This window comes from Corvus moneduloides, chromosome 5, assembly GCF_009650955.1.
Source record: "Corvus moneduloides isolate bCorMon1 chromosome 5, bCorMon1.pri, whole genome shotgun sequence".
Taxonomy (NCBI): Eukaryota; Metazoa; Chordata; class Aves; order Passeriformes; family Corvidae; genus Corvus; species Corvus moneduloides.
This window is the reverse complement of record NC_045480.1, coordinates 54711769-54729215: the sequence shown is the minus strand read 5'-3', so window position 1 is coordinate 54729215 and position 17447 is coordinate 54711769. Positions and strand designations below refer to the sequence as shown.

General features: G+C 42.0%; 1 protein-coding gene across 2 annotated transcripts in view; it reads left to right on the top strand.

The window, feature by feature from the left end:
* Positions 1 to 1814: 1814 nt before the first annotated feature.
* The window catches only part of MMRN1 (multimerin 1), a 42139-nt gene continuing 26506 nt past the window's right edge, over positions 1815 to 17447 (top strand). The window contains exon 1 of one of the 2 annotated variants that reach the window (XM_032109964.1): positions 1815 to 2427. In XM_032109964.1, the coding sequence (XP_031965855.1) occupies positions 1901 to 2427 (527 nt within the window). In that variant the 5' untranslated portion in view covers positions 1815 to 1900. Of the gene's footprint in view, positions 2432 to 17447 lie in introns of both variants that reach the window. The other variant, XM_032109965.1, reaches the window with a different exon arrangement.

Genomic DNA, 17447 nt, shown 5'->3' with positions numbered 1-17447 from the left:
ATAATCCAAGTTCTGTGTTGTTTTAGGCATTCTTATTGTATAATTAACCACAGTATACAGCTGCTGTGATTTTTTTTTTTTAAAGGCAGCTTGCACTTAATTTGCAAATACGGTCAACACTGATTTACCTTTCATTTTGTCTTGGGATTTCTAAAAAATATGGGGTGCCAAAGGCTGATTCAGGTAATGGTACTAATTCAAAATCTCAAATATAAAGCTGAAAAAGATAAGTGCTTGCATGAAATTGCTTATGTTAGTCTTTAAATTAAATTGCTCATTAGGTTGTCTCCTGTGTCCTACATTCAAAGGTCATGTACAGATTTCACTATGAATAAAAAAAAAGAGAGGGGTAATAATCTCCAAAAGAAAACACAACTGCATATCTTTTCTAACGTGTTGTATCATAAAATTGCGTCTGGTTTACTTACACAGCAGAAACCTCTGCTTTACCAAGACAATAAAACAGGAAAATAAAATCATAACAAAGGGAAAACCCAACCCTTTAGTACACCTAAACATTTTCACCTGGAAACTGAAATCAAGGCACTGTTATCCAAATCTTCTAAACAGGAACAGTCATCACAGAGATTTATTTGACTGCAACAAAAGATGGTAGTTTATCCCCCATGTTGGTGTTTTGCTTTTGGGTTTATTGGATTGGTTTTGTTTTTTCTGAAAGCCTTTTCTGACAAAATATGCAAGTAATTTACCAGCTTTTCCGCTGTGTCCCTGTTAGTCATTAGACTTCCACGGAATGGGGATTTTCTTCTGTTTTTGAGGAAAGGCAATCCTCAACTAACATGAAGCACACCCATAAGATGCTGTTCTGTTAGCAGATGTGTGAGTTGCTTTCAGGGACGTCTTGTTCACAGTCCTTAGTACAGAACTCCTGTCAGTGGCCAGAGGATTTTTGAACTGGTTGGCAAGGGCCTCTCAGATCTATATGGTTCCTGACAGGTCTATTCTGTTGCTGCTTTGTACCTCCTTTAAAATTTCGTGTATTTGTATTTCTCTATGCAATTTCTTTAGCAATTACCTTTTTCCCTTTCTTTTCCTTCAACAAGAAACTGACCAGCCTTAGTCTCAGAGAGCTGGCGAATGGCAGCAGAGGAGGAAAGCTTTCATCTCCTCTTTTCTGGCTGCAGTGTTCAACCTTGCAGGTACTAAGCATAATTTCATAGAGTGATATAGACTGGAAAGGACATCCAAAGGTCATCTGGTCCAAAACCGCAATTCTAAGCAGGGCTAAGATCAAATTGCTCAGGGTCTTATCTAGTTGAATTTTGAGTATCTCCAGGCATGGGGATCAGTGGTGGATACAGTGTGAACCTCTTCCTTGTCTCCACACTTTTGGCAGCAGTGTGCTTAAATGTTCAGACTAAAAAGAGGAGACACAGCAAATGTTCAGCTTTGTGTAGCACACCAGTTTTGCCAACTCTTTTTCGAATAACAAGGTCGTAATTTTAACCATCGAAAGGGCACATGTGAGACATCACTTCTCTGTGCATGTGCATGTGAAAGGAAAATTAGCTAATAATTTCAGGTTTTATCCCTCAGGATTACTTCACAGTGCATATTTTTCCACATTTCTATTGTGCCATGAATCTTTATCCTGTGCCTTCTGCAGAGACTTCTTTTTTTCCTCCCACAGAGGCTGCCAGGTTCCTGCTCTCTGAGGGGTCACAGGTTGCGGGGGGATCCACAGAAACAGGAAACCAGGCTTCCTCAGTCAGTTTTGAAACACCAAAACCTGTTTCCTTTCTACAGAAATAAAACCTGTCAGGGCATCCTCTGGGTAGGCTCACTATCTGAGCAGCAGCCCAGGAGGAGGGAGAAACCACAGGATTTCTTGTTTAGGAAATAAATGTGAGATAACTTGCAGCATTTGCAAACCATCAGAATGAAAGAGATCATTTTCCTCCTGCTCCTATTGCACTTACAGAGGGGCAGCATTGGATTTAACATTCCAGGAAAATTCTGGACCACAGGACAAGGTGATGAAACCCAGACAAGTCACTCAGACTCGACTCCATCTTCGACCACAATTAGGGGGTCACCCCATTCTGAAATCCAAGAAGCCAAAGTGAATGCCTCACAGGGACCTCCTTTTGCATCTTCAGACGAGACACTGGGAATGAAAGCAGCGAAGAAAACTTCCAGTACCACAGTATCTACCCCTGCAAGTCAGTCAAATGGACACAGTGATGATGACTCTGGCAAAGACAAGATGGGAAGCTCATCTCACAGCAAAGGGACAGCCCTACAAAGCACTGCTAGAGAGATCCCTCTCCTTCAAGGGGTCACTACAAGCCTGGATACAGCTACAGGGAACAGATCTGTCAAGCAGTCCTCTCACAGTGGTGGTATCACCAGGAGCCAGCAGGATGCCAACTCCAAAGCATCCGGCTTTCAAACTACCAGGGGAAAGTAAGTTGCGTATTTTTTCTTGTGTCCTGTGCACTGCTTATTTTCCTGTTTCCAGTGTCATAATTGACAAAATTCCTAGCAATTTCAGTAAAATTATTTTTTTACCTTAAAAAGGACCATCTAAAACAAGCAAGGGAGCAAAATGGCAGCATTTACTCAGGCAAAACGATTGTAACATTTCTAACAGTGTAAATGCTGCAATGTTTTATTCCTCAGGGTAGTTATCTCAAAATCAACTGGAGAATCATTGTCAAATATGGGTAGGAAAGAACTACAATAGATGACGCCCTGCTTTATGCACAGTAAACTACTGCTGAATTTTTTTTTCTTCTTTCTTTTTTTGTGGGTAAAAGAAATTGCAGATGCACTATCTCATTTGGAATCTATTAAAAAAATATTGTGTTTGTAAACTTCTCCACTAAATTGAAAATACAAGCAATTAAATGTACAAAATGCATCAATGTCTGACAATTAGAAACATCCTATTCTCTGATAAAAACTTATGAAAAGTGGTGTTGCAGGTGAATGTGCATTCAGAACTCTGTAACTTAATACTCTGTAACTTAATAGCTGTGCATAACAGAGTATATAAAACTGTACTGTCTGGTTTTATAGCTCTGGAACACTCAATTATTTTCTTTGTTCCCCAATGTCTTCATTTCTCAATGGGGATATTAACACTGACTTTGCAGATATTGCAAGTTTCCCTTAATTGCTGATATATAGTCAGATCCTGGTAGAAAATGAAAGACACAAAGTATTGGTTGTTTTCCGTAGCATTTATGGAGAGTGGGCTTTCAGAATATAGATTTCTTCTTCTGATAGTACTTTCCCAAATGTTAGCATCCAACTTCATGCAAAAGAGAATAAATCATCACTACTATGATCATCTTGCTGTGTGTGGCTGGGAGCTAATATACCTTTAACTGAAAGAAAAGATTCCCATTGACCTGAGCAAGTTTTTGATGATGCACAAGGGAAAGGATGCACAAGGACCCAAAGGAAAGGAGTCCTTTGCCTCTGCTTGGAAGAGAGAGCCCAGCAGAGGAGCTGTGTTTCCCAGACACCTTTCTGAAAGTCGTCTGTTACACCGCCTTACCGCAGTGTTTGGCAGAGTATCTGAGTTCACCTGAGTTAAATGAGTTCTCTTTTTACATGAGTACTGGTAGCGACATCTCCATTAAAATAAACCCTAATACATGCTAACCTTGGTCTTTAGCTTTCACAGCTTTCTTCAAGAACAGTATTCCAATTAAATTAATCTTCAGAAAAACTCTGTGAATCAGCAGGTATTCTTTCTACCTTTTACGCAAAAATTAGTCTCTGGTGAAGATGGTCACATATTTTATTTATCATAATGACATGTGGTTGTAGCTGCAGAGAGGCAAAATAAGCAAATCTTGTATTTGCCAGGACCTAATTTCATGAGTGGTCGAGGAGCAACCTGCTGTGCAACATGCATATTTGAGCCCACTGAGCCAGTTAGCAGCAAAGCCAGGACTGCATACCAAATTTACAGGAATGGGTAGCAGCATGAAACCCCAGCATAAAACAGAATGCTGGATCCCCACTCTTTCTCAAAGTGCTGAGCTGCATACCCTCTCCCCGTCTAGCAGATATCTAGGTGTGGCTCAGTCCTTTTCACAGGAAGATTCTTGTGCTACAAGGCTTGTCTTCCCCCTGTATACAAGTGTTTTTGCAATCAGCTGTGGTGTTTTGAACTGTTGCAGTGGGGATCCTGCAACATTCATATACCAAACCAGGAGTCCCGTGGAAAGGAAATATATATGGACAGACAGATTCTTGATAGCTGTTTCAGAGGTGTTTATTTCTCCAGCCGCATGGCCGGAGCTCTGCCGAGGAACTGTCCCAGTCACGGGACCAAGGGTCCTTCTGCCCGCGCAGGGAACACAAACCAACCAATGGGAACGAGGCTGAGCAGGGACAGGGAAACCCCGTGTCTGTGCCCTCAGCGCCCATCTCCCAGGGCTACACGGCGGGGGAGGGACCCCAACACCTCACCCGTTTTATTTTAATAAAAGGAGAATGAAAACAACTGGATAAACATTACAAGAACAGTTTCAAGACAAAACAAGCCACCCTCCTGAGTCTTTAAATGTCCAATCAGATTCTGTGGAACATCTTAGGGCTGACAGAAGGGAGACAGGACTCTCTGAGCATGCTTTGTGGGGAAACTGAGGCAGGAGAGGGTTTAACTTCTTCCCTCCCCCTTTTCATCCCCCACTCGGCATTGGAAAGGGATTTCTGGGGAAACAATTGGCAAAAGCATGGTTTTGTGAGGGAAACCATGGATGAAAAAACGGATTGGGAATACACCGGGGGTAATAGGACATAGGGTAAAAGGGAAAGGTGGGATTAGGAAAGGGAGACTGTAGGGGGGGCTTACAATGGAGATATTGTCTAACATGACTACGATTTTTTGCATATATACTGCCTTTTACAGGAACACCATCAGGCCCAGTGACCTGCGATGCTTGTAACCCTTTTCTCCCTAGTACAATATTAAATTCCACCACCTCTCCATCTCCCAAGCTTGGGATCCATTTTTCAGGGTTATTCTTTTTAATAGCAGTTCTATGCACGAATATGTCTTGCTGGTTGTCACACCTTGTTATAAAACCATAATTTTGCTTAACATTATACCAATTTACTATCCCTAAGGTCTTAGTTACTATGATCTTTTCCTTTTTCCGAGTGGCTGCTGTTTTCTGTCTCGCTGCGTCTTTGCTCTCTCCTTCGGTCGCTCCCGTGTTGGAATTGTCGGGGCTGCTGGTGCCTGCGCGCTCTTCCCGGGGTCGCGTTCGGGGCTGCGCGGGCCGGGCCGGGCCGCTCAGTTCTCCGTGCGTCGCCTCCTCTGGTCGCAGCTTCGCTGCCGATGCCGGGCGCTGCACCCACGTCTCGGCCGGGCCCCCGAGCGACGATCCCCCCGCGCCCTGCTCCAGCGCGCGTTTCGGCTGGGCGCGGCTCCGTTCTACCGCCGCTGCCGCCAGCCGCCGCCCGCGCGCCTCCCCTCTCAGTCGGGCGTTCCCGGGGCTCGCTCCACCATGCGCTGCACGGGGCCGGGCGGGCACCGCCGGGTCCCGCCGCTCCCGCTGCGCCTCGCTCCACCACCGACACTGCGGCTCGTGTGGCTCCGCCCGCGCGCGGGAACTGCCTCGCTGCTGCTCGCAGAGCGCTCGGTGCACGTGGCCTGGGCCGCACGGTCCCTGCGCCAGGCTTCCCTTCGCCAGGACACAGCTGACATTGCTCAGCAGTCTCGGTAACTAAATAATATTCACAAAAATATTCTTCCATCGGCATATATTTTGACTCCAGTATTAACTGTGTCCAAACGGTTTTCCAAAAGCCCTTCGTAAGAATTAAATCCCAAGAAACATAGAAAAAGTTCTTAAACAACCATGCCAGGAAGTGTTTCAGTTCTTTTTGAGCTTGAATCAAGCTAAAATTCACAAATCGTTTTTCAAGAATCATTTTAAGTTTAAGATAAATGTCCATATGCGGCTCTGAGAGCCAAGAGTCTTCCCACGGTTCCTCCATAGTTTAGATATGGAATAGCAAAGCAAAACCAAGAAGAGGAATCCAAAGTTTCCAGGGTTTACTCACACAAATCAGTCGCTTAGGGATCGGGGATCGTTCCGCTCTCAATTCTCCACCATTTGTTGCAGTGGGGATCCTGCAACACGCATATATCAAACCAGGAGTCCCGTGGAAAGGAAATATATATGGACAGACAGATTCTTGCTAGATGTTTCAGAGAGATGTTTATTTCTCCAGCCGCATGGCCGGGGCTCTGCCGAGGAACTGTTCCAGTCACGGGACCAAGGGTCCTTCTGCCCGCGCAGGGAACACAAACCAACCAATGGGAACGAGGCTGAGCAGGGGCAGGGAAACCCCGTGTCTGTGCCCTCAGGGCCCCTCTCCCAGGGCTACATGGCAGGGGAGGGACCCCAACATTGAACTTTCCTTCCACTTTTGCTGTGACCTGGACCATGACTTAAGTCACTTCACTGTTCCATCTTTCTTTACGTAGGAATCAGACCTGGATGAACAATAAACTTGCTTGTGACTCTTTTTTTTTTTCAGCAAAGGCATGAGAAAATGCCAAGTCTTGTGTGCTCACTGTTACCAACCACTGCTGTGAAACACCTGAATAGATACTGCTGGGAAAATATGCATAAGAACACAAAAATTTTTACTTATTAAGTGCAGGTGCCATCAATTATGCCCTAAATAATTTCTAGCATATAATTTCCTTCTTTTTTTCAATATTTATCACAAATAAAGTGAAAGACATACTCTAAGATCCAATAAAGACATGCATCTTTCTTCAAGGTTTTACTCATTTGAAGCCTGAGCACAGCATGACTCAGTAACAGATTCCACAGCTGTAAAGCATGAGGAAATGTGGAAGAACTATTTGCTTTTTGAATTTACTTCGAATTAAAGCACCTCTTTGGTTATAGACTGTATTCCAACCAAATTTTTGAGTGACCTTGTAGGATCTGCATGGCTCTATAATCCTTTATGGCAACCCATTGTGCTAACATATGCGCAGAGATGCTGACATTAGGAGGCTCTGTATAGAAGGAACAATAGGGAGAGATCTGTGAGAGACAAGAGGAAGGAAAACAAATAAGAATGAGCATTTATTTTAAAACATATTTATAATTTTAAAAATACCAATACATACACTTTATTTGAGAGTCTGCAAGGCTGTCAGATTACCCACAAGGTACAATGCGTGCCCATTGTACAAACTTACTTATCCAAATACCCCTTTCTGAAGGAGGTTATGTGCCTTAATGGCTTACAAAGATAATTCCCTTGCTATCTCTACCCTAGGTTATGTGAGGACAATATTATGTACTCACATCTAATCAAATGCATGCTAGAACTAGGTTAGGCTTTGAGCCTCCATTACATCCTGATGTGGTATTATAAGGGCTAAATATTGGGCATATCCTTTTCTCTAAAAACACTAAACCCTTCCTTATTCTTCACTGGCAGAAAAATGCAATTAAATTCTGTTCCTTCACATTGGAACAATTTTATAATTAACCTTAGAATAGGTACAGGAGAACACAATTTGTCACTGTCTGCTCTCAGACCATTTCAGAAGAATGTTTTCTGTGGTGAGGTATTCCCCCTTCTGGCAGGGTCTGCATCCAAGCTTTCATAAGGATAAGAAAACTTCATAGGAGCTCATCTGGAATGGCCTGAGCTGAAGGAGAATTCCTTTCTTCACTCCTAGTAATGACTTTGGCTTTAGCTCTGAAATGTAAAACTTAATGTCTCTACAAATATGCTTTTTTTTCTTTTTTATTTCTACTTATCTTCAAAGTTTTATGGAGTCCATACCAATGAATAAAGAAATACTGGAAAACTAGGGAGAGAATTTTTCCAAAATTCAGTGACACTAAATCTGAGTATCAATTTGGTGTCAAAGAAGAAAATTTATGATACATTCTTTTCAATTGAGTTAATTTGAGGTACATGTTTTTCAGCCTGTGGAGAGAGACAGTTGCAGTACTTCACTGTGTAAAGCAGCTTAAACAACAGTGGTGCAATGGAGTAAATCTCAGGTGCAGTCCTGAGACCAGCACGCTCATCTTTTCGTTCTGAACCTTATTTTATTAATTACTATGCAAGGCAGCCCCTGAATACATGAGACCTTCATTCAGGCTGTAAATTAAGCACAGTATCCCCACATGGCTGGGTGGCTCTACATTACTCTCTTCTCTTATTATGTGTATATTACACCTTTTCCAGTTATCATGAAACCACTGAGGGTCTTTACAGACTTCCTCTAGCATTACCTTGGGTAGTGGTGAGGTGACAGTATTTTATTACTAAGCACAGAAGGGTTTAATAGAGTCAGCACCAGGGACAGATTTGCTTAGCTGTCACATGTTATAGGAATGCTGAAATATTTCATTCTCGCGACCAGACGTCTGCATTTCTCCCTGGAAATTGCTTTTGCCTATATCAGCTTGGTAGAAATCTAGTGTACTGACAAATTAAAATGAATGGTTGAGATCAGCAGATGGCTCAGATACATAAGACACATAGAAATCTGATTTAACTGCCTAGTTAATGGAAGGTTCACGGTCTCTTTTCATCATGTCACTTTTTAATGGAGCAGAGACAACAATTCTTGAATTGATTTCCTAAGATTTTGCATCACTGTGCATTTCCAAAAAATACAGTCACACATGGCTTAAGTTTCTGCCTCACTAGGTATATTCACTATGACCTGGAAGGAGGAATATCTTACACTGGCCTGAGGTTGCCTTGGCAGCTGTGTCAGGGTGTGTTTGACAACCTTTGTCCCCAGAATGTTGTACTACAGTTATGCAGAAGATCCTTGCAATACGTCACTCGTGTCCAGCAGCACCTTGAATGTATTTCTGATGCTCAGCTGTAAGCTCACTGTCCAATCTTCCTACACAGGCTAAACTCAGTGTTACTCCCATAGCAGTCCCAAAGACCATGGCAAATGGCAACGGTGGCTGGTAGGGTCATGACAGACTGTTTTCAGCAGCACAGGAAACATAGCACAGGAAAAAAAATCACTTCTTCACCAAGGTTGTTTTTGAGACACAAAGCATTTAGCCTCCTCAGGGTCTCATTGTTTAGTTTTTCTGTGATCGGGTAAGGCACCACTATACAGATGATTTCTGGTTTTTTTTTCAGGGTGGTAAGGAAGGTTTCTGTTTGTCTAATTACACTAACTATTGCATTAATGCTCATGCTTATCTTGCTCTTGTTCTTTGTTTCATCTGCCATGGGAACAGCAGGAAGGATTAGGAACAGACTCTTTTCCATCCCTACAGTGTCCCTTCACCCCTCTGAATAGATTAGAATTACTGTACCAAACTGGACACAGGATTTACCTCCTAGCCCCTGCAAATACTCAACTCTTTGCGGCATTTCATTTAAGGTACACCAGAAACATCTGCCCAGGTATGCACACAAAACAGGCATTCTTATAAATCTGAATAAAATTAACATTTTAGAGAACTGACACTAATTCTAGAATAGACTTGGCAAGGAAGAGGACAGCAGCAAAGTGTCCCCGTATGTGTTCCAAAGGCATTATTGTGTTGCCAGTTAGAGAATGTGAGTGTTTCAAATGTCAATTTTTCTGCCAAATCTCAGAGCATCTATTCTGTATCACATTCCTGGTAAGCAATACCATTGGTCATGAGGAAAAGCCTGTGGAAAAAAATCACCTTGAATTCCATGGACTTTGGCTCAGATCCTTTCTGTTCAAGAGCCACGTAAGATCAGTCAGGGACAGAATAAAGATATGTATCTGTATGATAAAGTGGCAAATCAGGTACAAAGAAACTGGCAAGGTGGTTAATCATTTAATGAAGGGAAAGAGAAAAAGAAGAGCTGCCCAAAACAACACTATAAGCAAGGACAAATTCACCCCTGAAACTGCAAGGGATCTTATTTTTCATATTTTCATTTGGTCACTTACAAATTCTTTTTTGTGCTGGTATTTCTCAAAGTGGAGAAGCCGTCACTGACACACTGCAATCTCCTTTTCTGTAGATCACAAAAGCACTAAAAAGGCAGTGAAAACCAATACCACTGAAGGTTACCTGAAAAGCACTGACAGTAAACTAGACCAGAACTATCATAATGAATTTTGTACTCTGGGTCAATTAGAAGATGGAAAATAAATTTCTATTCCAGAAGTAAAAAAGCAGAATTCAGACCTTTTTAAAGAACAGTTTGTCTGCATTTTCAGTTGTGTTTTACTGGATAATTCTCGAAAGTTTGAGATTAATGATATCTTCTCCAAAGTCTAAATTCTACCTGGAAAAGTTTGATTGTGTTAAAGGGCTCTGAACACGGAGTGCAAGATCATGTATCAAAGAGGTGATCTGATTTGCAACAAGAGAACATTTTAAATGCTAAAACAGATTGGTGAAATAATAAGTGGAAAGGGTGAATTAATTTTTGCAGCAAGAGGGAGGACAAAGAGTAAATAAAAATTTGGATGAAATAAAGAGGCTGTTGCAGTCCAAGGTTTCAGCACTGTAATACAAAAAAAGGAAATGAATGATGAGAGCAGAATTTGTGTTTTGTAACAGACAGAACAAAATGTCAGGACACTGAGTCCTGAAAAAAAAAACATTAAATAAATCTTTGACACCTAATGCTCTAGTCAGTGTCAACAAGTCAGCTGTTTCTCAGAGATAAAAACATATCCTATAACATATTTTACTATCACATACTATATTATATGTCACATGCACTTTTTAGTTTCTTCCATTCCAACCAGCTTGTAAAACACATTTTCCAATTTGATTTGTTTATGGTCAGTCCCTAGTGAGTACTGAATTTTTATTGCAGCTGAGATTCATACATTTCAGGGCACTGAACCTAAAGAATTAACTAGTTTTAGTTCAAGTTTATAATTTCTCTTTGAAATAGAGCTTATATTTTTGAGAGATGACCAACATTCACGTAAAGCTATAGAATTTACCATATGACGGTGAGACGTCTCTGTAGTCACCTAGTGGAACTCAAAGGAAGTTGCTAAAACCAGTCTCCCATGCAATAGCAAAAAAGAGCTTTGTGAGGGTGCTTGCTATCCTTATAATCTGAGTGTTTGCACTGTGTCAATCAACATTATCTCTCCTCATCCAAACTTGGAAGGCTGTTTAAAGCAAATTTATCTCCTGGCTCTAGATGCTTGTAGCATCTTTCTACGACCCCTTTTGCTCAGATGTAAAGGATAATATAAAATTAAAACTGTTGTATAATCAAGATGAGTATTTCATTAACTATTCTGTGAAACACAAATGAGCTGCATACAACATGAATGAGGCACAACCACTAAGATGGGCGTGGACTTTGACAATGGCTCCAGCTCTGGGTCCTTTTGTATTCTGTCAGCAAGACAATAATCTTATTTTCATGATTCAGTGGTATTCAGCTGGGCTGATTCAATAGCATTTCTATTAAAAGCCAGGTAATCTAATTTACTCACAGACAAAAATAAGTCATTTTCAGATACTATATGAAGGGGGCATAACTGATTCTATACCCTTTGTGGTCTGATTAGCACTGGTGTTCCTGTGGGGTGGCTTTAGGACCACTTGCAAGGATCTGTAAGCAATCCCGCACAGGCGTTGCCGGCAGTTTTTGTGAAGTTTGCTTTTTTTTCTCATCAATGCACCCAAGGAACACTTTACAGTGGAAATGTGCTGTGGAAGGCGGACTGCAGGGACCCCAAAACCCCCGTGATTTTTGGTATTGGTGTAAATAGCACTTCTTTGTTCAGCAGCATCGGGTGCCCCAGCGGCGGCACCTCCGCGGGCTGCGGCCGCCCCCTGCCAGCCGTGCCGGGCACTGCCGCGCCCCGCGCCGCCGGGGAGGCTCGGGTAAGGCCGAGCCTGAGCCCGGCTCATGGCGAGTTAGGAGAGGGTTTTACAGTGCAAAGACGGGTTTAAGGGCTCTTGAGTGTCCCCCGAACCAGGAGGCAGGATCCCAGAAGCTAAAGACAGGCTTAAAGGCAGCTCCGGGGGGCCACTGATGGGTGTAGACCCTTTGTTCCAGCCGCCGGGGCAGGCTCCGGGGCCAGTTATCTGCTCAGGACTTGGAACTGGGAATGGCCCTAAGGCCCAGGAAACTCAGGCTGCCAAGCAGACGTGCTCACAGGTTCCAGCAGAAGCAGATGCTGCTCTTCCTACCGTGCTACTCGGTGTAGGTGCTTCCTCATCCCTGAGGGTGGGATGTCACATTCGGGTACAGCCAAAGCACACGGAGTGCAGAGCTGGGCTAGCAGCATTTTGATTTAAGCTGGAAATAATGCAGCGAATACCACATCAAGGAGGCTGCTTCAAAGGCCTGAGGACTCTCCCACACATTGCCACCACTGCACGTTCCTAGCCAAGACATGCTAGAGGGGGATGAAATCTGTCACTTGGGCTTTATGCCAGCTGGGAACTTGTACTGCTCTTTCCAGGCTGGATTTCTGTTGTATATTGTGAGGATTTTGTTTTGTTTTTAAATACAGCTTTCCTGATTGAAATCAAGCTCAATGCAAAAGAGACGCTAGGCTCCTCCAGCTCTCAACAAAATCTGCATGTTAGAAGCCTGTGTTGATGATCTGGAATAAATTATTCCAGGGAGGGTAAAGAGGATTTTCAGGTTTGAAGTCCTGTTATGCAAATCAGTTGTCTTCTGTTCTGCCTTTGCATTAACACAGCCTGTCATAGTTCTTCCGCCACGCTTCATCTTCTATTTCCAAATCTACATTTTTTCAGACAATTTGATTTCAAAATTATATTTACATTTTTAACGTCTCTTAATGAGCTTATTTCATTGGTAGCGTAAACCTAATTATGAGTCACACCAGGGGCTCTTTTGCTGTGAATATTTCCTCCAATTTAGCCTGATCAAAGATTGCTGGGCCATGTGAGAACCACAGCTTCAGACATTGCACTCACGTACATTAAGAATGAGTTAAGTATTTTAAATGGAAACAATCTGCTCAAGTTAGTAAAATTTTTGGTGGAGACCAGAGGCTGAGTTCAGACTGTCTTTAAAATTCAAGAATAGCCCTTAACATTTGGGGTGTATTGTAACATTTTTTTCCTTTAGAAGGCGTCTCCAAATGGGAAAGTTCCAATAGCTGCTCCTCAAAGCTAGACACCCTCAATAATAATAATAATAGTAATAATAATAATGGGATTTACAGTATGAATTTTTAAAAGGTTTTAGGTGGGGGCTAGGGTTGTTTGGTTTTTTAACTGAAATCTATATTCCAGTGCTTTCATGTCTTTTGCTATTTTTCTTTATGCCTGTTTTCATTCTCTTATCTTTTCATTGGCCATGTTTGCTTAACTGTAAAATGGCTCTCAGTGACCAAAATGCATACCCCAAATATGTGCACTGCAGAAGAGGGTGTCAATGACAATATTGCTGTACATCTTCTGCTTAATCCCTTTCTCTGGTGAGCTGTCAGATCTGCATGCAAAGGTAAAGCGCAGGCTACGGAGCCACAGGCTCAAATCCTGACCTCACCCCTGCCTCACTGTAGCCCAGATTTTAAAATCTCGCCCCTATATTTGGCTTTTTTATTTGCAGAGGTGGTATGCTTAGCACCCAGCTGCCCAAGGTGTTAGCTCCTCACTTCCCAGATGGCTAATGTACAACAGGAAAGGAGATGTGGTGCTGCGTAACAGCTAGAGATGGCATTATTGCTTCAGAGGTTTTCTGAGCAGACTTTATATGCCATCAGTTAATTGCTGAGAATTATTTAGGAATTTAGATGTTTACATTCTCTATACTTAGTTTAAATCATAAGCAAATCCCCATGATTAGTCAGAGCTCCTCCTGAATAGATCAGTGTCAGTCTGGCCCAGAATCACTTCCTGCATCTGTTAAGAAATATTTAGTATCCCATTCATATGCTGAGAGATTTTTTTTTTTTAATCTCCGTGCTGCACTTCAAAGAAAAAAAATACATTTTTTAATCTTGGGTATGGATTTGCAGAACCCTCACCACAGATATGAAAAGGAAGAGATTTCATGCCTGTACTGAGAAAGAAGCTCAGTGATTGTGCCCTAGGCAGCATAACGAGCCTTGATGGTCCTAAGCAACCTCACCTGTAGCCTCCACCCACGCCCCTGGGCTGGGACTCCACTTAAGCCCAGGCTGGTGGTTGTATTGCTTTCCTTATGGGGGTGCTTGTCTCTAGCAGACATCTTGGACCTGGCTCCTCAAGTGGTCCCTGCTGGGCTGCTCCTTGACTTATTCCTGCCCCCCCGCTGCTGCCTGCAGGTTCCTGGTGCTGTGGTACCTTTGCTGCTGGTGAGGTCAGTGCCTGGCTTGTGTGGTTGGCTCTCCCCTTTTGATAGGGAGAAATCCCACTCATGCTGCTCCCTGATGCTCAGTGAGGAAGCCCCCTGGAAGAGCTGTTTTCCTGGCAGTGCTTCCAAGGGCCACAAGTGCCCTGCTGTGTCTGGCTCACACTGAACTCTTGGCAAGAGAAGATGCCTGTCTTCTCTTGCTGCTGCAGAAGTGTGCCAGGAGAGAGGCAGCTACAGGCTCGCTCTCTGGCTTACTGCTGCTGGCATTTAACTCAAATATCATTATTACTTGGTTACTCCTGCCAGTCTCTGTGGTACAAGAGACTGTGAAAGGCCCGCATGCCCCAGCCGGAGGGGTGGGTAAGTGACTTCACCGTTCCTCTGCAAAACTTGTAGGACTTAAATTTCCTCTTGTTTTTGCCAATTTTATGTGTCTCAAACTTGCATATAGTTGCTCCTGACTTTCCCAGAGGAAGTGAGTGGAGTACCTAATCTTTATGCTCATGCTTGATAGCTGCATTTAGCTTTTAGCAAATATTTATTCATGGAGTTTCTAATTAATAACACAGAGATAAAAGGCAGTAACTAAAGGAGTGAGAAAATAAAGGAAGCATTAAAAAAAGCACAGCCTTTTTATAACTAATTAAGAAGAAATACTGTCTTACTGAAAATTCTCAAGGAAGTGGAGAGTGAGTGAGCAAAATCAGATCAAAAGCACTCAATAAAAGCCCATTTTATAGGAAGAACATTATTCCTCAAATAAACAATGTGTGTTGTGAAAGGGAGCACAGCAATATTGGCAGTAGAGATATCATGAGGTTCAATCTGTTGGTTTTAGCATCTTTATAGCTTAGCCTGCTTTTTTTCTCAGGAATCACTTTCCTAGTACAGCACTACTGAGCTTAATGTGCATACACTGGTAGGATCTCAGTAGACAAAAGCAATCACTTGAGGATAGATGCTGATACTGTTTTGTGTTTTGTGCTGTTGTTCATGTTTGAAGCAGTGTAAATCCGTATTAATGCCACTTAAGTGAATGGAACTAATCTGGTCTTAATTGTATTTTGATTTCCACTGTAAGGAGCCCATAGCAAGATACTGGTTTCTGGGGTAAATAACCCTTACTGAATCATGAAACATGAACAGAGCTACTACAACTGGAAGAAAATGTTAGCAGCAAAACACAACACAGGAAGATGAACTTTAAGCTTTCATATGCAAATATTTTTTGGAAGTACTTGCAGCTCCACCAGTCCTTCAACTGAAACAATGTCTAGTCACTAACTTGCCAACTCAAAAATTAAGTATGTTTCACCATGGACAAGGCAATAACATATGATCCTGAGAAAGGCTGTGCTAAGTTAAGGATGAAAGAAAAAAGTCAGTACTAGGCCAAATAGACATTTGTTCCACCAGCAGAAAAGCAATAATACTTTCTTCAGGATGCCTTCAAGTCTGCAGTTGGGAGACTTCCTGAGACAGAGGTTATAGTGGCAATGATTTTTTAAAAAACCAAACTGATAATACCATAACGGCATGTTTTTTCATGAAATAATTTTACTGCTTTTTAAATCTGTTTTGACTTCCAAATTTGGCACAGTCTATAGCTATGGAAATGCTGCCCTGGTCTTTGGTTTTAAACCTGTTTTGTTGCCTACTTATCGTAACAAGACTAAGTGAATAATGAATGTCATGACTTCTTATCCCTTCTGCTTTTCTTCTATTTGAATCTTGGGGGTTTTGCACCTCTCTTTAGGGTATAGGACCAAACCTGAATTCTCTGTTCAAACTGGCTATCTACTTGTATACAGCAACAAAGAGTTGATGTGCTGAAACAGTGGTGATTCCTGTTTGTTCTTTAGTCCTTCCCTGATAATGTCAAGTATTTGATTACCTAGCTTCGTTAATGCAAAACAAGAAATTGGCCTATTCAGAGAGCCATTAACAATGACTCCAAGATTATTTTTTCCACTGATGAAATCTACTGTACGTAGTGATACTATCTCTATAAGCCTGTCTTTGTGACTGATTCTGCATTGCAAGACCCTTTTCTGACACCTACTTAATTGGACATTCAGTATCATGAGACTTCTGCAGTTCTTCAAGTTCAGCTTTGTTTACTACACAAAATGATTTTGTATAATTCTGTATAACCCTGCCATCCCCCTATTTACTGACTTCCCCCCTAGTTAGTGAATATAGTGCCTATTACAGATTAATGTGGGATTGTGTTGATAAAGTGCTTCTTGAGAAAGCAAACTAGTCTTTCATCTTTCTGATTTAATGCCTTATTTGTCTATAACAGGGTCTATTTTCTTACTATGTGATAGACTGCTTCCCCCTCCAATATCTTTTGTTGAGAGACCTTGCCAAAAGCCTCTGAAAATCACACCCTTATCTACCTGCTTCTGATTCAAGGAATACCAATAGATCTCTGTGGTGTAATTTCCCTGTATGAATCTGTCCTGAGCTATTATTTAGATTATAATTTTGACTTAATTCTATTCTCTACTGTAGCAAAGTTCCAAAGTCTGATTTACCAGTTTGCATTTGCTTGCAACCTCCTTAGAAACCTTTAAGAAAACCCCAGCAAACCTGCTCTTGCACTCACCAACTCCAGCCCCCTGGGCTGCAGTGATCTAGAGTTTGATCATTTTGTATGTGACTGCCTTCTCTGGATGGGCATCGAGAGGCACAGGCAAGTGTGGAGCCCTGCTGTGTAGTTGCTGTGTGTGGCTTTGACCTCACAGTACACTGGAAAACAAAGTCTGTACTCACACTATTGCTGGGGAAAGCAAGAAGCACTAGAAATGGCTGTCCATGAAGTGAAAGCTGTGGATGATTAAAAACCTTACTAAACATTCCTTTGAAATCTGGATAAACAGTTTCTGTAGTCTGAAATGTAGGTGTACTTTAAGACCTGTCATTACTGAAGTCTAGAAGAGCTTCTTTGTACTTAGATCTCCACTGACATTTACAAATTAAAATTTAGATTTGCAGTATGAATGTATGTAGAGATGGAGAAATTATCATCTGTTTCCTTTGCTGAAGCACAAAGACTAAGTGATTTCCTGAGACAACATTGGCAGTTGGAGAGAAATGTAATTTTCATAACTTACTCCTGTTTGTCATTTATGGGTGCAACTTTCACAGTTAAGTGTCAT